This window comes from Raphanus sativus, chromosome 1, assembly GCF_000801105.2.
Source record: "Raphanus sativus cultivar WK10039 chromosome 1, ASM80110v3, whole genome shotgun sequence".
NCBI lineage: Eukaryota > Viridiplantae > Streptophyta > Magnoliopsida > Brassicales > Brassicaceae > Raphanus > Raphanus sativus.
Window position 1 is genome coordinate 7,428,656 of NC_079511.1, and position 18,581 is coordinate 7,447,236.

At 38.4% G+C, this 18,581-nt stretch overlaps 3 protein-coding genes across 4 annotated transcripts; 1 reads left to right on the top strand and 2 right to left on the bottom strand.

The window, feature by feature from the left end:
- Positions 1-6,851: 6,851 nt before the first annotated feature.
- LOC130496830 (uncharacterized protein At4g04775-like) lies at positions 6,852-7,160 on the bottom strand. Its single transcript, XM_056989368.1, has one exon. It carries the CDS (start codon positions 7,158-7,160, stop codon positions 6,852-6,854), a length of 309 nt encoding a protein of 102 aa, XP_056845348.1.
- Positions 7,161-7,803: 643 nt separating this feature from the next.
- Positions 7,804-11,177, bottom strand: LOC108824792 (uncharacterized). Its single transcript, XM_056989370.1, has 7 exons — positions 10,272-11,177; positions 9,480-10,091; positions 9,369-9,419; positions 9,109-9,258; positions 8,681-9,021; positions 8,503-8,566; positions 7,804-8,421 (listed from the first exon to the last, which is right to left on the bottom strand). Exons 1-7 carry the CDS (start codon positions 11,175-11,177, stop codon positions 7,804-7,806), a joined length of 2,742 nt encoding a protein of 913 aa, XP_056845350.1.
- Positions 11,178-11,534: 357 nt separating this feature from the next.
- Positions 11,535-17,580, top strand: LOC108840016 (molybdenum cofactor sulfurase). 2 transcript variants are annotated; one of them, XM_057008350.1, is made up of 21 exons: positions 11,535-11,738; positions 12,264-12,362; positions 12,627-12,685; positions 12,776-13,094; positions 13,231-13,357; positions 13,757-13,862; positions 13,949-13,994; positions 14,247-14,285; positions 14,356-14,512; positions 14,723-14,825; positions 14,970-15,086; positions 15,258-15,335; positions 15,423-15,524; positions 15,642-15,741; positions 16,001-16,111; positions 16,216-16,280; positions 16,358-16,509; positions 16,601-16,833; positions 16,899-17,029; positions 17,108-17,218; positions 17,298-17,580. In XM_057008350.1, the coding sequence occupies exons 1-21, from the start codon at positions 11,636-11,638 to the stop codon at positions 17,394-17,396; spliced, it is 2,457 nt and encodes an 818-aa protein (XP_056864330.1). In that variant the 5' UTR covers positions 11,535-11,635; the 3' UTR covers positions 17,397-17,580. The 2 variants fall into 2 exon arrangements, with proteins under 2 accessions (XP_056864330.1, XP_056864328.1); XM_057008348.1 differs by having other exon boundaries at positions 16,896-17,029; positions 17,298-17,579.
- The last annotated feature ends 1,001 nt before the right edge of the window (positions 17,581-18,581 follow it).

The window sequence follows — 18,581 nt, forward strand, 5'->3', positions numbered from 1 at the left end:
TTCAAGATAGGTTCTTCAACCTACTCCGTCGGCGGTGGTCAGGATGAAGCAGCTAGAGCAAGATATGACGGTGAGTTATCTAAAATATAGGGTGTTGTAATTACATCCGAACCGTCTTTATATGATACTAATATTTTGGTTATTCATTTCAGGGTTGGTGAGGGGAGAAAGGCTTCTGACCAGTCTTCAGGTCATGACTGAGATCTTTGGAGAGCAAGAGATGCTTATCCTCCACCGCGTTGCGCTTGAGATGAGTTATGCTGACAGAGTTTTAGGAACCCAAAACTCAACCGGCGTGGTCCAAGGAGTTGAGATCATTCAACTCGATGATGATGACGATGAGATGGTGGAAGCTTCGCAGATGGCTAGGACACCTAATGGAACCCTAGGAGGAACCAGAGGTATGTTTCAGACAATGACCGGTTAAAGATTCACTTTTCCTGAAAGGTTGTATATTTAGCCGGCTACTATGAATGGTTCACTTTGAAAGTAAATTGTTTACAAGCCTCTATGTTTCACACAGCAGGTGCTATTGTTCCTTTCCAGCCCCAGCCCCTCGCTGAAATACCCCCTGCACAAGCACCGTCCGTGTTTTGGGATGTTGGGATGGATATGCTGGACTATCCTGAGTTCTACAACGCTCAAAGGGATGGTCGCCTTGTGACAGCTGACTCCGCGTTCTGGAACGAGATCATAGATGAAAATTACCAGTCCTTGGAAGGCGTTTACCTCCTCACTAACAACAGCCACGGAACCGAAGTTGGCCTCACTCAAGGGGAATCATCAACTGGGTCAACTGCAATCGTTTGCAATCAGTTAGGAGCAAAGGGTGTGGAAACTGAGATCGGAAATGAAGGTATAAATGTTTACAACAATTTGTTCAATATTGTAGTGAATAATAGGAGCATCTCAATATAACATTGTTTTCAAATTTCTTAGGAAACGGAGGTGATGGTATAGAGGCAGTTCTTGGAAAAACAACTGAGGAGGTCAACAACTCTCTTCCTGGGCCATCACTGACGCTCACTTTGGCATGCGGCCAAGAGGAGTCTGGTGTTCCACCACCGCCTACTGCTTATGTGGACAACACTTCGTCGGAGGAGAGCGACAAGGAGGGTGGGTACTGATTTGAAAAGATCAACAACTTCAATGTCTAATATGGTAGTATGGCAGGTAGTATATTATGAAGCGGGTATTGTAAGTAGTTTGGACGGTTAACAAGAAGTATAACCTTTTGTTGTTGGTTTTTGGGTTACACTTGTCTTTAACCGTGGACGAATCGGTTGGTTTAAATGGGTTGATTGAAGTGGTGTTTTAAACTCGGCCTGTAGGCGGCTTTAAGGGTCCGTCATTAGGGGTTGGGAAGTTTTTTTTCTGTGTCTGATAAATGTTGTAATCATCTGTGGTAACAAACAAAATTTTCATGGTTATGTGCCATGTATGTTAAAAAATTATTGTTACTCGGCTATTTCATTTGTCTTGATGTTTCATTACAATGTTTAGATAATTCCAAAACATAACCAAACATTTTAGAACCAAGTATCTTACATAAGAAAGGAATTGTTACCTCTACTCTTTTATTTCACATCAATGAATTATTCGAGAATTGAATATGTACCATATTGATTTGTAACCGTCTAACTTACAGTCATGTGTATGTTCAATAATTTTTACGGTTTTTCAAATAATTTAGGTGAAACCAGCATTGGTAATAATTACTTCTAGTAAAGTGGATTTGCTGGAAATGGTATTAGGATAGCTTGGTGAGCCACTAAAATGTATACCTATTGCATTTGAATATTTTTTGTCAATGTAACAATTTCCTTTAATTGAAGCAGGTGAGCTGGGTGATTATGGAGTTGAACTAGAGGTTGGAATGATGTTCCCTAACCGTGATGCTTTCAAGCACCATATGGCAATGTTCGCAATAGCCAATAAGTTTTCGTACCGAAGGGCAAAGTCTGATCCAACCATGATGGTCTTGAAATGTGTCAGCTCATCCTGCCAATGGCGTCTGTATGCGATCAGACTAAAGGAATCAGAGATCTTTGAGGTTAGGAAACTCGTCAAGGCTCACACATGTTCAATTGCTGAACGTGGTGGTTACCAAAGCCAAGCAACATCGGCAGTCATTGGAGAACTTATGAAAACTAAATATGCTGGAAATGGTATCGGGCCAAGGCCTAGCGAGATAAGAAGGATGATGCGCGGTGACCATGATGTCTCTATTTCTTACTGGAAAGCGTGGAAGTCGAGGGATATGGCTTTGGATAATGGCCACAGAACATGTAATGATTCTTACATAAAGCTTCCGGCTTATCTCAATAACCTAGTCATAGCAAATCCAGGATCGTTAGCAAACTTGCACACAGAGCCCACAGAGCAAGGAGTTAACCGATTCAAGTATATGTTCCTCGCATTAGGAGCATCCATTGAAGGCTACAAAGCTATGAGAAAGGTCATAGTCGTTGATGGGACTCATCTAAAAGGAAGATATGCCGGATGTCTGCTAACCGCATCCGCCCAAGATGGGAACTATCAAATCTACCCCTTGGCCATCGCCATTGTTGATAGCGAGAATGACAAGTCCTGGGAGTGGTTTTTTGAAAACCTTTCAAAGTTTGTGGCTAATGAGACTGGATTGGTCGTGGTATCCGACCGACATCCTTCAATATACAAAGCTATCAGCAAGGTCAGTAAACTTTTCCAACATGTAAGTGTATTTCATTTAGCCTGTTATGTATTATTTTAGCCATACTGTAAATGTTATTAACCGGCTAGCTATTAAATTGGGAGGTTAATCGTTTAATTAACAGGGTAATCTACATAGATATCACCAAGCTCAATCAGCAAAACAAATATGTAATTGTCTATCATGCTGCTTGTTAACATAAGAATTTAGCAATACTGTGAATGTTATTTGTCGGATATATATTGAATTCATAGGCTATTCAATTATGTTACCGGAAATAAGAACAACTGTTACATTTTCAGGTGTTTCCAAGTGCGGGACACTGCATATGTGTGGTCCATCTTAAGAGAAACATAAGGTCCAATTTCAAAGAGAGGCATTTGGGATATCTAGTTGCAAAGGCAGCAAGGGCTTATAGGTTGAACGATTTCTACTTGACGTTCAACGAGATTAAAGCCATGGATCCTTCTTGTGCAGCTTACCTAATTGAGATTGGCTTTGAACATTGGGCGCGGTCCCATTTTCCTGGAAACCGGTACAATGTTATGACCAGCAACCTGGCTGAATCATGGAATTCTGTGTTGTGCAAGGCTAGGGAGTTTCCCATTGTCCAACTCATTGACTTCATACGTGAGAAGATGATGACATGGTTTGCTAAGAGGCGGGAGCTGGCATCCAGATCTGATGGAGTTCTCACCCCGCGAATTGAAAGAATCCTCACAAACAACTTCGAGATGACAGGGGGGTATGAAGTCCTGGACATAGCTGAGATGGAGTACGAAATCCGCAACAAGACAGGAGCAAGCTTCCATGTAAACCTATCCACAAGAACTTGCAGCTGTTTTGAGTTTCAGATGCTAGCTATTCCATGCTCTCACGCCATTGCTGCGGCCCTGAAAGCAAAGTTAAGTGTGAACGACCTTGTTATTGATCCATACAAGCTTGATGCATTGAAGCGTGCATATGAAGGAACAATTGTACCGGAGACAGGTTCAACTGGGGGAATACAAATTCCATCCATTATTACTGACCTCAACCTCACTCCCCCTGCAACAAGACGCCCACCTGGAAGACCCAAGAAGAGCAGATACTTTTCAAGAGGAGAAAAACGTGTAAGTCTTACTATCTACTTATCTTCACCATATATGTATAGGAGATCGTAATATACTCCTAAGACATCTACATTTGAATATGCAAACAGGTTAAATGCGTCCGCCGAAGGATCGCATGCAGCAGGTGCAAGGGCATTGGACACAACAAAGCCACTTGCAAGAACCCAATATAGATAGTACCAAATACGGAAGTAACATGGAGAGACCTTTTGGCGATGGGTGGACTTGTACTGGATGGTTGGGGGAAGCAGATGGTTTAGCTCAATAATTATCCTTAATGTTTAATATTTTTATCATATATCTACGCAAACACCATATGTGGTATGTAGGGGAGTTGGATAAACGCTATGTGATGCTAAATAAAAAGGTCTCTTCATTATATAAAAATTATGTTATTGCTGTTGGACGGTATCTGATTTTGTTTCCCGGTTACGAAACTAATGTAGCCAGCTAAACTTAATGAAAATTGTGTATGATCTTTAATTAACTGGTAAATAATTCTTCGAGATGAAGAATGGTAAAACTAAAATTCAAACCCTAAACCCTAAACCCTAAACCCTATACACCAACCCTTAAACCGTAAACCCTACAATATAATACTTAACCCTAAACCAAAAGACATCACTCAACCCATATTATCAGTTTAACTGTAAGATATTATTAAAAAGGCCATCATCAACTATTACCCGGTTAATATAAACACGTCTCTATATATACGAATTATTCGCTGGTTAATATTTATTGTTAAACATGAAATGCAACACACTAAGCTCTTTACTGTCACCCCTGCTCCGATGTTGAACACTATACCCTAAAGCCATTAAGGACCCCTAAACCCAACCCCATATTTAAACACTAAATCCTAATCACTAAACCCTAAACTCAAAACCCTAAAACATTAACACTAAAACCTAATCCCTAAACTCTAAACCCTATACTGTATTTCCAAACACATCCCTATACACACATTATCATCTTCGAATAAAAAATTTTAATGTCGGCCATGAAAATCTATTAGCCGGTTAATTAAATCTATAGATATGTCTAGGACGTATTAGCTGGTTAATATTAACCTAATCCCCATCCTCAAGACTATACTCTAAACCAAAACACATCACTAAACCCTAAACCCTACTCCCATGTTAAACACTAAATCCTAAACCCATTGCAGATCCCTAAACCCAAACCACAATTTAAACATTAATCCCAATGAAAATCGTAACCCCAATGTGAAGCCTAAACCCTAAACCCTAAACGCTAAACCCTAAACACAAAACCCTATACAGTATACTCAAACACTTCCCTATAGACACATTCTTAGTTTACTTAAAAAAACGTATATCATCTTTCGAATAAATACTTTTATCATCTAACGAATATAAAGTTTTAATGTCGGCCATTAAAATCTATTAGCCGGTTCATTAAATCTATAGATATGTCTACGACTTATTAGCTGGTTAATATTGCATTTAACCATTTAACCCTAAACCCTAACCTAATCCCCATCCTGAAGACTAAACCCTAAACCCAAACAAATCACTAAACCCTAAACCATACTCCCATGTTAAACACTAAACCCTAAACCCATTGCAGATCTCTAAACCCAAACCACAATTTAAACACTAATCCCAATGTAATCTTAACCCCAATTTGAAGCCTAAACCCGAATCCCTAAACCCAAAACCCTATATAGTAAACCCAAACACATCCCTATACACACATTCTCAGCTTACTTGTATCATCTTTCGAATAAATACTTTTATCATCTAACGAATATAAAGTTTTAATGTCGGCCATTAAAATCTATTAGCCGGTTCATTAAATCTATAGATATGTCTACGACTTATTAGCTGGTTAATATTGCATTTAACCATTTAACCCTAAACCCTAACCTAATCCCCATCCTGAAGACTAAACCCTAAACCCAAACAAATCCCTAAACCCTAAACCATACTCCCATGTTAAACACTAAACCCTAAACCCATTGCAGATCTCTAAACCCAAACCACAATTTAAACACTAATCCCAATGTAATCTTAACCCCAATTTGAAGCCTAAACCCGAATCCCTAAACCCAAAACCCTATATAGTAAACCCAAACACATCCCTATACACACATTCTCAGCTTACTTGTAAAAACTTTTATCATCTTACGAACAAAAACTTTTATCATCTTACGAATTAAAACTTTTATCATCTTACGAATAAAAAGTTTTAATGTCGGCCATTAAAATCTATTACCCGGTTAATTAAATCTATAGATATGTTTACGACTTATTAGCTGGTTAATATTGAATTTAAAAATTCAACCCTAACCCCTAACCTAATCCCCATCTTGAAGACTAAACACTGAACACAAGCACATCACTAAACCCTAAACCCAAACCACAATTTAAACACTAATCCCAATGTAAATTGTAACCCCAATTTGAAGCCTAAACCCGAATCCCTAAACGCTACTCCCATGTTAAACACTAAACCCTAATCCCATGGCAGATCCATAAACCCAAACCACAATTTATACACTAATCCCAATGTAAATCGTAACCCCAATTTGAAGCCTAAACCCGAATCCCTAAACGCTAACCCCTAAACATAAAACCCTATACACACATTCTCAGCTTACTTGTAAAAACTTTTAATGTCGGCATTGGCCATGTATTAGCCGGTTAATTAAATATATAGCTATATATAGGAATTATTAGCTGGTTAATATTGAATTTAACCATTCAAGCATAAAGCCCAACATAAACCCTATACTGTTAACCCTATTCCCCATGTTCAACACTATACCCTAAACCCATTCTAAACCCCTAAACCCAATCCCCATTGTAAACCCTACCCCCCAATGTCAACCCTAACACAAAGTAGTAGCAGAATAATTATGCATAACATTTACAAACGATACAGTGATAGTAAAGTAGTAAAAGTTCATTCATACATTTGCATACATAGATGTTTACATATTACATCACATAGTGATTGATGGTCACATACATTAAGGGACAATAAACGAAACCCAATACATCTACTTAACCATCACGAGGCTACTTCCTAAGCTTGGTAGATAATGCCGCAACAACTTCAACAATCTCAGTAATGTCTTTCTTCATGTCAAGAATGAGGTCCTTCACTTCATTAATCTCATTCTCAATTGTCGACTGCTTCACGGCCAATGCTTCTATCTCCTCCACTAAGGCTTCGTCTGCCCACTTGAAAAGGTGGTTTTCCCCAAATACAACCCCACATCTGTAGAATCTACGGCCTGGGTTTTCCTTCGTCTTCGATGTCAACAGAATAGTCAGTGCTCCGCACGGGCACATACGAGGAATGCCCGGTCCCAATTCCATTGCCATATCCGAAATCTACGATTGGACAAGTAGAACCAAGAAATAGAGGAGTTAATCAACAATGAGGAATTTGGTGGTAAAATGTAAATGGGATCTATTTTGAGAGGTTTCCTGATTTATATATAACCGAATAGGGGACACAGAAGACTAACCTGAATTGAAGCTCTGTGGTTGCCTCCCCTTGTCGCCGCTTTTGTTTTTCGAAACCCAGGTAAAACGGCAAATTTTTTTATTTTAGTAACTAGGTAAAACGTTGAGTTTTATAGACTTGTAATGAAAATATGACTACAGTAGATTTTAGGGTATACTCATTTCGGTTATATATTGGGTTCTCTTTGATGTATATTGGGCCACGTCCTTTTGCATATGTATGATAGGGTAATGGAGTTGGCCAGCCAACTCTTTTGTTATCCGGCTCGGTTCAAATGTAACCGGTTACAATTGGAACATTTACATCAACCATAATGCTTTCAACCGTAATGATGTTGAGATAATGGTTTGGAGGATGAAGAAGAAATTAAATGAGTACACTCTGAAGTGATAAAACAGTTGTTTAACAACATAAAGTGGAGTTACACACGCAGTTTTCTAAATAAAACACAGGAAAGGAATAATGTTTGACGGAAACGAAAGTAAAAACAGGATTGAATCAAAGGGGACCAACGGATGCTTCGTAAAGAGTCACCAGTAGCATCTCCACCATACTGTCCAGGACATCCGGCGTAATGCATTTGCAAGCATCAACCCCACCCACCGCATGTGCTTGGATGAATATCACAGATGAAACAGCTGAGTGTGTTACTTCTTTTTGCTGGGGGATGTTCCGGGGCCTATCTATTGCCATTGGTTTGCAGTCTCGCGATCCTACTTCTCTCCCCAATTGTTTCAGAAAGTATGGAAACATCAAAGCCAGTGGTCTTACTTCTTTATTCATCATGTACTCTGTCCTGAGTTCAATGTTGCAGTCCAAGACAGTGACGCTCCATGTAGTGCAATCGACACATATGCCAACCCAGTATTTCTTGTCCAGATAGAATGGGAAATAGAAACGAACCGCATCAACGGAAGCCGGAAGCTGCAGAAACATGTCAACAACATTACTACTAAACTTGTAGCTATCTTTCTTCGCCACCTTTGAGAACTTGGTATACAATTTGGTGAAGTGAGACACGAACTGTGTGTCCATAAAAACAGAACTGAACTGTTGTTTGTGAGATGATGGAGAGTGAAACAATGAACTTGTGTGGAACATAAGAACATCCACCAGCTGGTTTCAGAAAAAAAATTGAGTCATATGTAAGTAATAAATCTGAAAAGGTTGGAGACTTATCATTCCCAATTAACATACCTTAGCAGATACTTGAGTTGCGCGCTGAACAATGTCGTACAGATCGGAGCTCTGAATGTGTCCACTCCCAATACATAAATCACTATCCAATAATAATGTTTAAAATGATTAGCCGGCTAATTATTTACTTGAAGGCCAAGTTTATCATTAGCTATCTATCTCTTACTGTTTTACTTACAATGGGGTATTCATTTTCTCCAGTAAAGCAGTAAACTTTGCCTTGTAATCAACATTCCCTCCCTCGTAGATGCAATCAACAACAGCCTTTGTAGCACGGATCTGAAACCCTTTATCACATTCGTATTCCCCCATGAGCAACTTCGTTGGCACCTTTTGTCTTTTGCTTTTCCTACACACATTTCCAGCTTCTCCGAGTGTTGCATCTACATTGTCTTCATGACAAAGATCCTCCTCATTGTGGACTGAAACATTGGCGTTGGTAGAAGGATACACACGAGCCTCTTGCGTAAGGCCAAGAGAGAATGTTGGGTTGGGGAAAAGCAATGATGGATCAAGATTCTGCATCGATTAAGAAGGTGGCAGAGATGCCAAAAATTGAGATTGAGTTGGTTAGTGAAACAAAAAAATGTTAACGATTCAACTTACAGATTCCTGTTCTTTGTCTGTGTTTGCAGGACGTAAGCGGTCAGACTCATCGCATGGATGTACACACTGTTCTGCATGGCGGTCCTCTAGGCCAGTTTTGTTAATCAACTGATTGACAGATGTGTTAGTGTCCTCCACAACTTGAGGGACCTGTTAAGAAGTAAAAGTTATCAGTACAATAAGTCTGTTAAATGTATAACATTTGGATTTTCCGGTTAATATAATTCATACATCTGTAGGAACATTTGATGACAGGTTACGAGTATTGGGTGGTTCACCAATGTTATGCTCCTGTACCTTAAAAACGTTAGCTGTGCACAGAAATTGTTATATGGTTATCATTTTACTTAGCGGGATAAGAAGATGTTTACCGCAGTAGGAAGAGTAGAAGACCGGTTAGCAAACATGATTGCATCTGAAATAATAGAAGTGGAGTCAGTCATTGTTTGAGTCCCCGCATTCACAACTGTGGGACGGGGGACTTGGCTCTGCACAGGAGGAACAGGTAATGTGGCCGACAACCTACGCATCTCTTCAGACATCGTTTTTATCTGGCGAGCAGTATCTTGTACGATTCCAAAGACGTCGTTGATATTGACAAGAATTGTTTCGGTAAAGTCATTTGCTGATTCCTGAACGTTTGCTACGCTCCCATGTAAGAGTTGGAAGTCGTCCTTAAGTTTATCTCTTACCATCGAGGCCAAGAGATCTAAGTCAACGCCATCTTGGACCTGAGAAGATGTACCCGCCTTGGATTTCACAGTCTTTCGGTTTAGCATTTCAGCTTTTGACTCTTGACGCAGCCGCGTGACATCCTCTTTTGTTGCCCCACCAACAAAACAATCATTTCTGAAACCAAATCGCTGCTCGACTAGACCCACCATATTAGAGACGGCATCATCCTCTTCGTCATCTGACCATTGGTAATCTGCAGCGAGGGTTATCTCCCCATTCCCATCTAGCATAATGGACTCAACTAATGCCTGCATTCGTGAAAACATCATCGTTCATTATACAGTACTACATAGTAATTCAATTTTATTAATGTTGAAAACAGAACATCAAAATTAGAGTATATCAGTGTCGCGTGCGTGATATTAATGTTGAAAACAGAACATCAAAAATACAAAGTAATTCAATTTCATTGTCTCATAACTCATTACCTTCCCTGCAGCATCCGTGTCGCGTGCGTGACCAGGACTGATATTTTTCCTCCCGTCTTTGTCAAGCTGTAACGGATCATCATCACCCCCTGCCTCACCGTCTGATCCAGAAGAACTTCCATCCTGCACAACTTCGGTTAGCGCAGGCACACATTCAACAATTACCAGTTGAAGAGCAAGCACAAATCCCTTAAGAGCAATCGTGTTCTGATAGAGAGCGACTTCCTTTCTCTCCTTTATGCTACTCATTAACATCTCGAATGAGACCCTCCCCCACGGATAAGCAAAAAACGCATCAAAATCCTTGATCATCTCTGCGGCTTCTTGTGATATCCGAGGTGAATGTGTGGTTGGTAGAATAACAGAAGAGAGTAAGGAGAGATATGCATACTTCAACCTTGTCTCTCTGTCAACCACTGTTTTCTTCCCCAACATCTTAACAACAGATGATACGGGTACCTCTTTTAGCGATCCAAACAGTTCGCCCCAATATGGTTTCTCCCCAACATCTTCCATGAAGTTCTTCGCTTTCCTCTTGCATCGTTTCGGAAATTTGCTACAGTTCAGCCCGGTCACCAGAGCAAACTCCCTAATTGAAAACCTAATCGGTTTACCGGCGAAGAGGAACCAAGCCTCATGCTTCTTAAACACTTTGAGTTGTCTCGATATAATATATCGACCAAACCTGCCGGAGAAACTTGGTTTATCGGCGATCTCAATTAATCTGGAGAAGGGAGAAGCCCTGATGTGCTCGATTTCCTCAGGATCGAGAGCGTCAAGTATACTCCTAATTGCGCCTGCTTTGTGATAGGGAGTGACCCTTACGCCGGTGGGTTCTTCACCGAAAGCGAAAAGGCGTTCCGGCAGACGGCAATTAGGCCGCCGGATTCCGTCGTTATCTTCCATCACCTTCTTCACTCCGCTTAGTTTAAAGACTCTAGTTTAGAATAGAAATTTAGAATGTGGGAAGAAGAGAAATGAGAAACCGTCGATGAATAGTCCTTGGTTTTATAGAATTTGGTGAAATATAACGTCTGTCCACCGGTTATTCGAAATGTCTGACAGAACAATTTGGTTGATATAAGATCTTTGCGTATTGATTCGAAAGATATGGTGTCTGTTTTTCACAGCTTTATGTAGTAGGGGTAGCAGAGTAAAGACACTTCGTGAACAGTTACGTCTTTTTGGAGTTTTGGCAGTTAACAAATATCGTTATAGTTGGTTGGTAGAGGTCCTAATTTCTCTAAGAGGAAATATATTTTTATTTTAAAAAAGCCGGGAACCACCGTCGTTGTTTTTTCGTCGACGATTTTTCTGAGATTAACATCAAAAGAGAGAGAGATTCCATCTCGAAGATTAACGCCATGGAAGAGTTTCTGAAGGAGTTTGGAGATTATTATGGATACCCAGATGGTCCTAAGAGTATCACAGAGATCCGCGAGACTGAATTCAAGAGATTAGACCAAGGTTTTTTTTTCTTTAAATCTTTTCGTGTTTTTACCCTTTTTGTTGTTTATTACTCGAATTGTGTACGGGTTCTTCTCTCGGATCTCAAGAGAGTTCGAAAAACCGAAGCTTTTTGAGCTGAAAATTGGGCTGGGTCCGTTGAGGAACAGCTAAACTACTTGAGAGTTTCGAAATGAATTGAGTTCGTGTTTTGGTCGGTTTCGGAAATTCGGCGTTAGTTAGTAAAAATTAGGTTATATACGTAATTAAATCAGTGAGATTTAGCATCTGAGACTTAGAATCATTGGTGATACACTGATCAGTTACTCATAAACATTTCAGATATTGCTTAGAATGAAATTCAATCAATCTTTGACTTAACAAAAAAAAAATGAAATCAATCTTTGTTAATGTTAATTTTTTTAGTATCCTAAACGGATATAAGAGTTCTCCTTAATCCAGTATAATATTTTCTGCTTGATCAGTTTGTTGTTTAAACTTATGAGTTTTTAAGCTTGAACTTAAAAGTTTCTGTGGTATGTGCAGGTGTTGTATACTTGGATCATGCTGGTTCTACTTTGTATTCCGAGTTGCAGATGGAAAATGTTTTCAAGGAACTTACAAGCAATGTTTATGGAAATCCACGTATCCTCTTTTTTTCCGGATCTTATATCCATTAGGACATGTTTTAACTTTTGTTTTTTACTAAATGAGATGGCATCTAGTAGGGTGTGAATCTCAGATTTTGTACTCCTGTGCTAAGCTTGTGACTTGAAGTTATGAAACTGTGATGTTGATTAGTGAGAAAGGGCAATGTTACTGTAGATCTTGTTAGTATGGACAGTATATATATATATTTTTTTGTAAGCTTATGTAGCTGAAAGGGGTTCCTTAATAGTATTGATTTAGATAGTCAAAGTGATATCAGTTCAGCGACCAGTGAAATTATAGCGGACGCTCGGCGTCAGGTGCAACTTTCTTAACATTTATTGAGAGGAATATTAATTTTTGTTTTCTATTGGTGTTGTTAATCTATCTTCATTGCACACTGGAGTCAGGTACTTGAATACTTCAATGCATCTCCTGAAGACTACAGTTGCGTATTCACGTCCGGAGCCACAGCAGCACTAAAGATTGTCGGGGAGACATTTCCGTGGACTCAGGACAGCAACTTTGTGTATACCATGGAGAACCACAACAGTGTACTTGGTATTAGGGAATATGCATTAGGTAAAGGTGCTTCAGCATGTGCAGTGGATATTGAAGAGGCAGCTAACCAGCCCGGTCAGCTAGCAAGTTCAGGACCACTTATCAAGGTAAAGCCTCGTGCTGTGCAGACGAGAAACACTTCTAAACTCCAAAACGAAGAGTCAAGAGGTCCGTTAGCTCGAGAATCTTCTCTTTGTTCCTGAATAAAGTCTGTTCAAGATGTAGCGCATGTCATCTTCTTTGTGTGCACAATCGACTTTGCTCGTATGCTTATCCTGGGTATCACGTTTTCTTATATTTACAGGAGATGCCTGTAATCTATTTGCTTTCCCTTCAGAGTGCAATTTTACTGGCTTGAGGTTCAACCTTGATCTGGTCAACTTGATTAAAGAAAATAGTGAAGCTACCCTAGAAGGCACTCCCTTTGCCAAGTACGTACTCTCTCCTCATCTCTTATTTTCCTCAGTGGCTTCAGTTGGTAATACTGAATGCCTGGCAGCATTCATACCGCCGAGGTTTGGCTATGATTTTCCAAAATCAGTTGAGCTCCTTGTGCATAGTTTCATGTACATGATTCAGCTTGAGTTATTATACACAGCCTTTGAATAGAAGAAGTACTGATATCTAGAAATGACCCGTGCACATTTTGACGATTAAACACAGCTTATAATATGAGCCGCATAACACTTGGAAACTTTTGGAAGAACTAATTTGACTTAATCCTAAACCTCTCCTTTAATTGATTTCAAGTGCGCATAGGAGTTGAATAACTTAGTTTTATTGGTTTTATTTCATTTTGACTTGCATCATGGCTTATCCCTTGTTATTAGGAGCAAGCGGTGGATGGTCTTGATTGATGCTGCAAAAGGCTGTGCTACTCAACCACCTAATTTATCCGAGTTCCCTGCAGATTTTGTTGTTATGTCATTCTACAAGGTATCTCCTTGAATTTTTCTAATAACAAAGAGTTAGGTCTTTAGTTTTCAGATTTTAACTTTCTCGTTTTCACTGTTTTTATGAAGTTGTTTGGTTATCCTACTGGGCTTGGTGCTCTCCTTGTACGGAATGGTGCGTAATTGTCCCTGAGGTTCAACTCCTTATGTGTCTCTTCATAAATGCGACTGTAATTCAGAAGCATTCTCTTTAAATTCACATCTCAGGCAAAGCGGTTCTGCTGTTAAGATCTCCAATATTGTTTTCATTTTATTGTTCTTTCTTTTCAGACTCTTTCTCTCAAAGAAGATCTACTTGTACCATATGCTGAAACAAAGATTGCAAATGCTGATTTTTTGACATGATGCTTTTCTCTTTAATCTACAGATGCTGCCAAATTGCTTAAAAAGACATACTTCAGTGGAGGTATGCATCTCATTTGGTTGTGTGAAATGGTTGAATTAGTAATGCCATTTGATATTTATAATGCTTACAGGCACTGTTGCTGCTTCAATTGCTGACATTGACTTTGTTAAAAGAAGGGAAAGGGTGGAGGAGTTTTTTGAGGATGGTTCTGCTTCGTTCTTGGGCATAGCAGCCATCCGCCATGGATTCAAATTACTCAAGTCTCTTACTACTTCAGCAATTTGGATGTGAGTAGAACTTGTGCTTCTCTTGCAAATTGACTATAAATTCTCTTATTTATAGAAGATCATCTAGTTGAGGCCTTTCCTGCCGTTTTGAAGACTCATATGCTACTGGTCGTTGTTAATCATTGTTTGAAATTTGTAGGACTTTGAAAGCTCCCTCCAAACCGTCTGCTAGTGTATTAAGCTAACGCGTCTTCTGTATCTATTTTCTAGGCACACAACATCACTTTCCATGTATGTGAAGAAGAAACTTCAGGCTTTACGACATGGAAACGGAGCTGGTGTATGTGTTCTGTATGGCAGTGAAAATCTGAACGTAAGCTCTTTCAAATAAAAGAGAGATTTCTCGTTTCCACATAATTTTATCAATCCTATGGCTTTCATTTATTTGGTGAAAAAATGCTTCAATAAAAAGGAAAGCAATAGTATTTGATTCATTCTATTTTTTTTTATTTTATAGTTATCTTCACACAAATCAGGCCCAACGGTTACATTTAACTTGAAGAGACCTGATGGCTCTTGGTTTGGCTACCTGGAGGTGGAAAAGCTTGCTTCTTTATCTGGAATTCAGTTACGGGTATGTTTTGGAAACACAGTTCAATTTTTTCCCCCTCTTTGAATTCTTCTACCTAAATGAATACAGAAGAGAAGATAATTTTTTTGAGTATGATGAGGGTATTGCATTCCTAGGCGTAATCCTGCATAAGGTCGCGTGATCCTGAATTCACTTTACTTCCTTTTGGTGTAGACAGGATGCTTTTGCAATCCTGGCGCATGTGCAAAGTATCTCGACTTGTCTCATTCTGATCTATTGTCTAATGTTGAGGTATAATTTTTTTCTTCTTCTTACTGGCCTTGGGTTTGCAGATCAGGTATCATATAGGTGACCATGGCATTTTTTATTTTAACCCAGGCTGGGCATGTTTGCTGGGATGACAATGACGTGATTAATGGAAAACCAACAGGAGCTGTTAGGGTTTCGTTTGGTTATATGTCAACCTTTGAAGAGGCCAAGGTATATGTTAGCTTTTCCTCAGTTCCTTGTGTGGGAAGGCTGTAGAAATTATAAGCAAAACTCATTTTTGCTCTTCTGCCTCGGTCACCTAATTTAAAGTCTATTCTTGGTTTACAGAAATTTATAGATTTTATCATAAGTTCATTTGTCTCATCTCCAAGGAAGATTCAGAATGGTATTGCCGTCAGTGGAAGGTTTGCTCAACTTCCTATTGAAGGTATACTTTCTCTTAAATCTTGAATCACGCTTTGTTCCTAATAACATAGCTGTTGAGTGTTGCCACTTACCTCTCTTGGACCCATTATTCATTCCTATTGATATAGAAAGGACTTGTATCTGCCATTCATTCTCTATAATGTGACATTAATACTGTACCATCGTAACATGTTATCCTTTCAGTAGTTTGGTGAATCGATGCTTGTGTTAGCTACACTTGTTAAGCGCATGGTTCCCACTTCTTTTTTGCTGTTAAACAGAACTTGAAAGTAAGGAATCCTTTCCAAGACACTACCTTAAATCAATTACCATATACCCAATCAAGTCATGTGCTGGATTTTCTGTGAATAGTTGGCCACTTTGCAGAACAGGTATTTCATTTACCTTTGCTTTCTCATACTCTAATCATGAGTGGTTGGCCTGATCGCTTTGGCGTTTATAGTTAACTTGTGCTTTATGTTTGGAACATACTAAGGTCTACTGCATGACCGAGAATGGATGATTCAGGGTCTGACGGGTGAACTAATTACCCAAAAGAAGGTACTAGGTCATCTTCTAACTTGAATCTCTAAATCTACAGATATTAAAGTTTTGGTTCGGTTGGAAATGCCTTCTAGGTTCCTGAGATGTCTCTTATTAGTTCATTTATCGACCTTGAGGAAGGACTATTGTCTGTAGAATCTACTCGCTGCAAAGACAAGTTGTACATCAGAATAAAGTCTGATTCAGATAGTCCAAGGAGCGATGAGTTCGATTCACATGACAACATGTATGCATTGCTCTCTCCCCCTCACATTCGATGTCTTAATTCAACTGCCTTTTTGATAAATTTAACTAGTAAGTGTGACTTTATGGCGTAGACTTGAAAATCACAACGAAGAAAACAGAATCAATGGTTGGTTCACCAATGCCATTGGTCGGCAATGCAAGTTGGTACAGTATTCTAGCTCTACTTCCAAACGCCGCTTGAACAGAAACAAGAGTCCTGGGCTGTGCAGAGAATTGGAAAGCAATATCAACTTTGCTAATGAAGCTCAGTTCTTATTGATCTCCGAAGAGAGTGTTGCTGACCTAAACAAAAGACTAGAAGCAAGTACGTTTTAATCTTACATCTTATTTCTTGTTCACCCTTCCCTAAAACTGATTTGGTTGCAGGAGGCAAGGATTACAACCGAGATCTAGAGAAACTCAGTCCACATAGATTCAGGCCAAATCTGGTTATATCCGGAGGTGAACCATACGCAGAAGATAAATGGAGAACTCTCAAGATAGGAGACAGTAACTTCACGGTAAGTCCATGGACCTGTTTAACACTTGATTCGTGATCATATTGTACAAATGTCACAGTTCTTTTGTCTGTTTCTCAGTCGTTGGGCGGTTGTAATCGGTGCCAGATGATAAACATAAGTAATGAGAGTGGACAAGTGAAGAAATCCAACGAGCCATTAACAACTTTAGCTTCATATAGGAGAGTGAAGGTTCAACATTCTTGAGCCATTCTTTCTCCATGATAATTGTTTATGAAGTAACATTCTTTGGTCTTTTATTTGGATTCAGGGAAAGATATTGTTTGGAACTCTTCTGAGATATGAGCATGATGCAAAAGTAGAGTCTTGGATTAGAGTTGGGGAAGAAGTCAATCCAGATAGAGAATAGGTTCATGCTTGAACCTTCATTCATGTACTGTGTGTGTATACCAATAATTGCATAAAACAAAACAAAAAAACCACAGGAAGACAACTTGCATTTCAGAAAATATTTTACTTGATTTGTATAATATTGTAAGTTCAACTTTCTAGAAAAGAAAATAAATCAAATATTGTACAAAATCAAGTGTTTCATTTGACAGTAAAACCTCTCTAAGTTGATAATGTTTGATATTATGATAGATAACTATTAATTTACAATTTTTTATAGTTGTATATTTTAATGTATATATTATGCAAAATTATAAAGAAAACTTGATTTACCGTATATGTATTGGTTAAGTTTAATAAATAATTTTTTATGTTGCTCTTATTTAATTATTTGGTGTATAAAAAACATTCATTAAAAAAATATTTTAAAGCGTTTATAAAAATTAAAACAGAAGTCACTAGCAAACAAACTACAGTATAACCTCTTTAAATTAATAATTGATAGATTAATATCTCTATAAATTAATATAATTTCATAGTCCTAAATTGAATTTTTGGTTCAATTAGTATCTCGATAAATTAATAATCTCTATAAATTAATAAAAAATATAATTTTGGTGTACTCCCAACATTATTAATTTATAGAGGTTTCACTGTATATAATATTATTTTTAATATTTATATTTATATAAATTATAAATATTAATTATTTGTTACTTTATGTTTACATTGCATCTACCTAAAATATTTTATTAAATTATATTTTGCATTGGTCTAGTATAAAATTTATTAATTTATCTATTTATTAGTTTATTTAATATTGATTTATATGTTTCGTCAGATTTACTTCTACCATAATTATTTTTTTTTTAACGTCTGAATCGATTATTATCGATTAATTATGCTATTACAACGATGAGAATATTACAAAGACGATTTTACAGCCGACAATTCTACCACCATGTAAGAATACACGCCTGACCGCACCACTCTGAGCCGTCCTATGAGATCCATGTTCAATGGTACGCCATGCACCAAGCTGAAGATCTCCTGTAACATGTTTCTCCATAATCTGCATAATTTGATATTTTCTGGGGTTTGAACCCAGATCTCCGGGTGTAAAAGCAATTGAAACTTTAGTCAAACCACTGGACCAAAAGGGCTTCCACGTACCATAATTATTTAGATCTTCGTATTTATCATC

Excerpts from the sequence above, each read along its gene's own strand:
- LOC108840016 (XM_057008348.1), top strand. The coding sequence starts at position 11,636 with ATGGAAGAGTTTCTGAAGGAGTTTGGAGATTATTATGGATACCCAGAT. Across the intron at positions 15,742-16,000 it reads TGCTCAACTTCCTATTGAAG|AACTTGAAAGTAAGGAATCC; the intron begins GTATACTTTCTC and ends GCTGTTAAACAG. Across the intron at positions 16,112-16,215 it reads TTGGCCACTTTGCAGAACAG|GTCTACTGCATGACCGAGAA; the intron begins GTATTTCATTTA and ends GAACATACTAAG.
- LOC130496830 (XM_056989368.1), bottom strand. The coding sequence starts at position 7,160 with ATGGCAATGGAATTGGGACCGGGCATTCCTCGTATGTGCCCGTGCGGA.
- LOC108824792 (XM_056989370.1), bottom strand. The coding sequence starts at position 11,177 with ATGGAAGATAACGACGGAATCCGGCGGCCTAATTGCCGTCTGCCGGAA. Across the intron at positions 9,259-9,368 it reads TGGTGAACCACCCAATACTC|GTCCCTCAAGTTGTGGAGGA; the intron begins GTAACCTGTCAT and ends ACTTCTTAACAG. Across the intron at positions 8,422-8,502 it reads CAACTCAAGTATCTGCTAAG|CTGGTGGATGTTCTTATGTT; the intron begins GTATGTTAATTG and ends TTCTGAAACCAG.